At 42.5% G+C, this 6,051-nt stretch overlaps 1 protein-coding gene across 1 annotated transcript; it reads right to left on the bottom strand.

Moving 5' to 3' along the window:
* Positions 1-384: 384 nt before the first annotated feature.
* Positions 385-5,170, bottom strand: setd7 (SET domain containing 7, histone lysine methyltransferase). The gene is made up of 8 exons (XM_061291306.1): positions 4,859-5,170; positions 3,654-3,783; positions 2,350-2,551; positions 1,785-1,977; positions 1,376-1,457; positions 1,158-1,275; positions 932-1,089; positions 385-860 (listed from the first exon to the last, which is right to left on the bottom strand). Exons 1-8 carry the CDS (start codon positions 4,896-4,898, stop codon positions 668-670), a joined length of 1,116 nt encoding a protein of 371 aa, XP_061147290.1. The 5' UTR covers positions 4,899-5,170; the 3' UTR covers positions 385-667.
* Between the last annotated feature and the right edge of the window lie 881 nt (positions 5,171-6,051).

Genomic DNA, 6,051 nt, shown 5'->3' on the forward strand with positions numbered 1-6,051 from the left:
TGTAATCAATCAGATTTCACATCAGCCAGAGAATCAGCATCATTTTCGTCTCTTGATTGCCTGGTCAGAGGAGAAATTGCAACTTGGCCAAGCAAATCATATCAAGCATTGTGCACACCTTAATACAGTATTGATGGGGGGTTCTATACCTGGGGTGTCATAATGGTGCTATGAAGTGGCAAGTATACACTGATAGCCCAGATACCCAGTCCACCAAATGGATAAATCAGAATGCATATGTACACTGATTGTATTTAGTAAAACTTGATAGCAGATTAATTTGTATTTTAGCTGTGACTATTTTGTATCATACTAACAGCTCAATGAATGAAGACCATGTGTATTGTGCGTACGCGGCTGTAAGAATGTGACTCGACAATCAACTACTTTCAAAAATGTATATATTTAGATTGTAAATTGTTAGCCAAAGGGGCAAAATGACAGTGTTTCAATACCCTAAATGTAAACATTAAAAATACTTTTGAGTGCATACTTAAAAATCTTGCCCCAATCTCAGAGGGCCACAGCGCAAAACAGTTTGCCTAGCATGTTCAGCATCGTAACCTTTAGTACTGCATTTATGGTACGATATGTGGCTACAGGGAAGACAAAGTGAATCCCAAGCAGCAGGGTGTTATTGTACTGTCCACAAGTTTAATGTGTAGCCTCAAGAGGCTGTGGGAAGTGCCTGTCCATGTTGGAACACATACAGCTCTTGCTTGTACCAGTCAGGGGCCTCTGGGCCATTCTTCCCAGTCGCCTCATGATCGTACCCATAGGCAACGGTCAGCTCTTCATCCTTCTGCACAGCTCTTATTGTTCGGACGCATTTGATCGACCCAAAACGGGGATGAACATACCTAGGGGGTGGGGACAAAACAGTTTCAAGCTCAATCACACTATCAAATATTTCAAGTAGTTTTGTACTTACACATCATATTTGCAGTTGGGGGTAAAGGAGTGGTTTGCCTTGTGACCAAGAGAGGCACAATAGCACTCTATCTGGTCAAATGGCTGAGGTACGTCAATCACAGTGTCCTCGTCCAGTGAGATTGTGTTGCCGTTGAACGTCCAGTCTCTGTTGTCCACCTGAGGATTAGTGGGAAACAGGTTCAATGAGAATCCACACAGCAAGCAAAAGCATACAGGTTCCACACCTCTGAGTGTGTGATTCGTATTCCATTATAAAAGGCCATCACGGTGTCTCTTTCAGCATCTGTCTTGGCAAACAGACCTTGGCCAGCTCCTTTAATCAAGGAGCCTGACACAAATACCCTGAACACACACAAAAAAAAGTAAATATGGATAAGTCCTGCAAGTTTGCGTCCAAGCGTTATATATATATATATATACATATAAAGCTATCCTTCAGTACCTTTGGCTCTCATAAGGATCTGGCAGCATAGCATGGGTAGCAATACAAGTGGATGTAGATTTGTCATATGTATATACAGCCCCTTGAAAAAGCAGAACCACATTTGAAATTGTATTGTGCTTTACAGACATTAGGATGACACAGTGGGGGGGGGGGGGGGGGGGGGTAGCCATATTCCTCATTTCTGGACAGTGGGTTTTGGTTATTTACTGATTTCTCAAAAATAAATTAAAAAAATTGAAAATACAAGTTATAATCATTTACCTGATAAAAAGAAAAAAAAAACTGAAATTGTGATTGTTAGTGGAAAAAGGACTATCCCGGCCGAATCCCTATAATTTAACAAGTTGGAATACGTTTCCCTGTAAAATACAGTGAAATATAGTGCAAAAGGATGTACATTGCTTACCACGACGCGGTGTGACCTCAAAAGATGGTCTTCCATCCTCAGTGAGGATCAGGGTGGCGAGCTGAGCCTGGATGAGTTCACCATCCACAAAACTTCCATGAAGAGCTGTGCGGCCATCAGGGTAGACGTACGCTAATGAATCACCAGTCAATTCTCCATCCTCGTTCACTTCCCCAAACACACAGCCTCCATCCTGGATGCAACACGGTGCATACAAACATACAAAATAAAACACTTAAAAAATAATCAATTATAGCCTTCCGCATGCGCATACACACAATAAAACCATAAATTTATGAATAAACAACTTTCCTCATTTTTGTGAACATATTAGTATAATGTAGGCCAAATGATAAAAACAAAATAGCTTTTTCACTCACGTGCACAAGTCAATACCCCGTTGCATTATGGGGAAAAAAGCTGCGTTGGTAGCATTTAGCTACAACTACGTACTTTTGAATGTACTTGTACGTTTTAACCTACTTGCCAGTCAAAATATTTTTACTTCACATTGGCAACTCCATGCTTCTGTAGAATTATAGGCGGTAAATCCGAGATGACTCACAGTGTGGTACGCCCAGCATTCCCCACAGCGGATGTTGTCTTTGTACTGGCCCTTAAACACCGGGCGACCCTCTATGTCAAACTCCTGAGCCGGCCCGTTGAGTTCACCATCCACATACGTGCCATGCATGACACCTCCGTCTTCATACGAATACACGCCCTGTCCCTGAAGAACATCATCCACGTAGAAGCCCTCCAAGGTGCTGAGCAGATGAGGCAGAAAAATAGCAGAGCTCTCTCGATTAAATAACCTGAACACAATTAGTACATATTGAATAAATTTGATCCAGTACTTCATTAAAGTGGCTTGGGACTGGGACCTTTACCAATTATTTATTTAACCAAGTGATTTACCACTAGGGGACATTAAAGAATGAGAGCTAAACTATATGCTATTATTACGATGAGTGAAAGAGAGATGTCTATTGGTTCATATGATTGACTACTCAAGGCTACTTAACTAAGTGTGCTGATACTTTGGAAGAAAGTCAAAGTTAATTAAGTAGTCTACAACTACTCAATTACTGACTCACTGTGCGTAACTCATACCATGTTACATACAGTTGCCAACTTTGGGTTGTGAAAAATACGGAGATATTTTTTTCTTCTGTGCTTTGACCCAGTTTCTTTTCCAGGTTTTTTGCCTTATATTTGCTACATGAAGGAAAATTGATTCAGCGCTGTTTCTCCGATATTGCAATAAATTACTCTGTTTACCATTAAGGGCAATGGATAAATTTTAAATGATAAACGTTTTATGTGATGAAACGAGTGGCTGATTAGGCGAAATAATGACGTTACACTGCAATGCATTTATTATAGGACTAGGTTTTGTACAATGTGTGTTGCATGTTGCCCATTTGGTAACCATTGCAGCCTGGAAGAGGGATTGTCCCATCCGCGGTCCCTTCTCAAGGTTTCTCTTTTTCCCCCAGTTGGGGTTTTTGAATTTTGCAGTACCCTCCTCAGAATTAAGATCAGCGAATGTTGTTAGAATTTGTCTACTGTGGGCATGCAAGCCCTTTGAGACGTTTCTGTGATTAAAGGCTATAGAAACAAACTTGACTTGACTCTAACTGAGTAAATTTAGCCTGTTACTACTCACCTGTAATCTAATAACTCTGTTACGTTACAAAGGAAAACTTTGAATTCTAAATGGGACATTCCCCTTTGAATAGTATATGGAAGCTGTTATTTCAGTGTTCCTTGTACAAGCCTGAGGTGCTGTGAGAGAATATCACTTTGAGAACTTAAAAATGTCAAGTCAAAGTAATGAAACCCAACAATATCTTCTAATGAAAATACCTTCCATCGAAGAAAAAGAATTTGCCCTTCCCATTTTTCTCTCCGTGTATAAAGTGGCCTTCAAAGCGATCACTGGATGAGTAGGTCACTGTGCACTGTCCATGAGGTTGTTCGTCTTCATCTAGTGGACCTAAACAGTATTGAACTTGGTGAATAATTATAAAATATAAAATTTGTAAGACTAAAGTTATGAGGCATAATTTAAGGACAGCACATTCCTAAATACATCACCTGCCATTCAATGTTTTCAATATTAATATATTTTTATAGACAACAAACAATTTTGGTGATGGACTTACCTCATAGCATGTACAAACTTAGGTTTGAGACAGATCATGTATTACCTTCTTCCCTCTATTACGCACCAATGGAGCGGTGCTCCCAATTTTGTTCTATACTTGCTCCTTGATGACAATAAAGGCACGCTACTCTACTCTACTCTACTCTACTCTACTCTACTCTACTCTACTCTACTCTACTCTACTCTACTCTACTCTACTCTACTCTACTCTACTCTACTCTACTCTACTCTCCTTATACCATTTCCGCTACAAGAACAACAGGGGGGCTTGAACGATACATAAAATAAAATAATTTATGGTTATTTTAAAATACCATACTCCAAATGCTAAAGGGGATTAGGTGGGGCTACCGCTACACAGATATGTGACGGGGCTGCAGACCCGTTAGCCCCGGTGGAGCGCTATCTCTGTCTCAGAGTGACCACTCAGACAAACCCTGGCCGAACATTTTGACCCACACATGAGATTCTCAGATCTCAGATTCCCCATGCTCATGCTGCGGTTTACGTTTTAGAGTCAGGGTGTTTAACGATTGTACATTATCTGTCGAATGTGCAGTTCGGGTTCACAATGCGACCGACACCTTTAACAATTAAATCTCAGACGTACTGATCTAAAACCGATCGGAACAAAACATGCATTCCTGCACCACTGCCGTATAATACACGTTTGATTTTCATGTTCTTTTTCCCTTTTTGGGGACACGAGAAGCTGCTGCGTGAAGGTGGGAGAAGCCAGACCGCTCTCGCGCGCCGGCCAGACGGCTTTCCTTGTGAAATCGAGTCCCCGGTGCGTTAAATTACCGTGGGGGCCCACTAGCGAGCCGTCGTGCGGACATTCGAGAGAGATTTGCCACCGAGATCTCAGATATCCTTTAAATGCGGAGCATCTCTATTGTCTTACCTTCCACGGCCTCCTCCACGTTCTCATCTTCGCTGTCCATACTGCTGAATGATGACCGTCAGAAATGAACACAGCTCCCACAGCTACAGTGTCCGCCACGCGTGGGGCGTCACCAGGACATGGCAATTGCCTTCTGCCACTTTTCACACTGAAGCATCGAATTACGATTAGATCGAATGTGTTTATCACGAGTTATCTGATGGACAACAAACAGAAAAAAATGAACCAGTATATACCCAAAATCTATTTGGGAAGACGTTTTTTTTTCCCCCCGAAATAGTCCCGAATCAGTCCTGAAATACAGCAAATTATAATTATTCTCTCTCTCTCTCTCTCTCTCTCTCTCTCTCTCTCTCTCTCTCTCTCTCTCTCTCTCTCTCTCTCTCTCTCTCTCTCTCTCTCTCTCTCTCTCTCTCTCTCTCTCTCTCTCTCTGTCTCTCTCTGTCTCTCTCTGTCTCTCTGTCTCTCACACTCTCTCTCTCTCTCTGTCTCTCTCTGTCTCTCTGTCTCTCTGTCTCTCTCTCTCTGTCTCTGTCTCTCTGTCTCTCTCTCTCTGTCTCTGTCTCTCTGTCTCTGTCTCTCTGTCTCTCTCTCTGTCTCTGTCTCTCTCTAAGTTCTGCCCTGGCTAGCGCCCTGGAGAGGATACTCCAGCCTCGCCGTCTGGTGAGAGCACAACACAGAGGACAGCCTCCTCGAAGACACTGCCAGGACAATTGAGGGCTCCTTCGGCAGCCCTCTGCTATGACATGGACATCCACTTTTTATTTAATTGATTTTCATGTTGTATCATTTGTGCCCTCTCTGCATCCATTTCAACCTGGTGATCCTAAAAGGGGGATCCTTCCATCTGTGGTCCCTTCTCAAGGTTTCTCATTTTCCCCTGGTAGGGGTTTTTAAGTTTTTCCTTGCCCTTTTGGGAGCTTAAGATCAGGGGATGCTTTGGGAATAATTGTCAATTTTTGTCTATGTGAAGCCCTTTGAGACTGCTTGTGATTTAGGGCTATACAAATAAACTTGACTTGACTTGACAGCAGTTTACGAGTTATAAGTCCATGCTCAGTTGATGCAGAGTCGTACGCTACGGGTTGTCCTCGACGGTGGGAGAGACCATCGAAGTCTCACTGGTCAGCAGTCGCCCGCCTAAAGCCGGCAGCCCCCGGTCAGTAAGCCATCACGGTTTACCTGCTTCAGAG

The sequence above is a fragment of the Syngnathus typhle genome, linkage group LG1, assembly GCF_033458585.1.
Source record: "Syngnathus typhle isolate RoL2023-S1 ecotype Sweden linkage group LG1, RoL_Styp_1.0, whole genome shotgun sequence".
Lineage (NCBI taxonomy): Eukaryota > Metazoa > Chordata > Actinopteri > Syngnathiformes > Syngnathidae > Syngnathus > Syngnathus typhle.

What these genes read in the sequence shown, in the direction of transcription:
- setd7 (XM_061291306.1), bottom strand. Translation starts at nt 4,898, where the DNA reads ATGGACAGCGAAGATGAGAACGTGGAGGAGGCCGTGGAAG. An exon ending in TTCTTTTTCTTCGATGGAAG is followed by an intron (nt 2,552 to 3,653) that starts GTATTTTCATTA and finishes TCATCTGCTCAG; the next exon opens with CACCTTGGAGGGCTTCTACG. An exon ending in GATCCTTATGAGAGCCAAAG is followed by an intron (nt 1,276 to 1,375) that starts GTACTGAAGGAT and finishes GTGTGTGTTCAG; the next exon opens with GGTATTTGTGTCAGGCTCCT.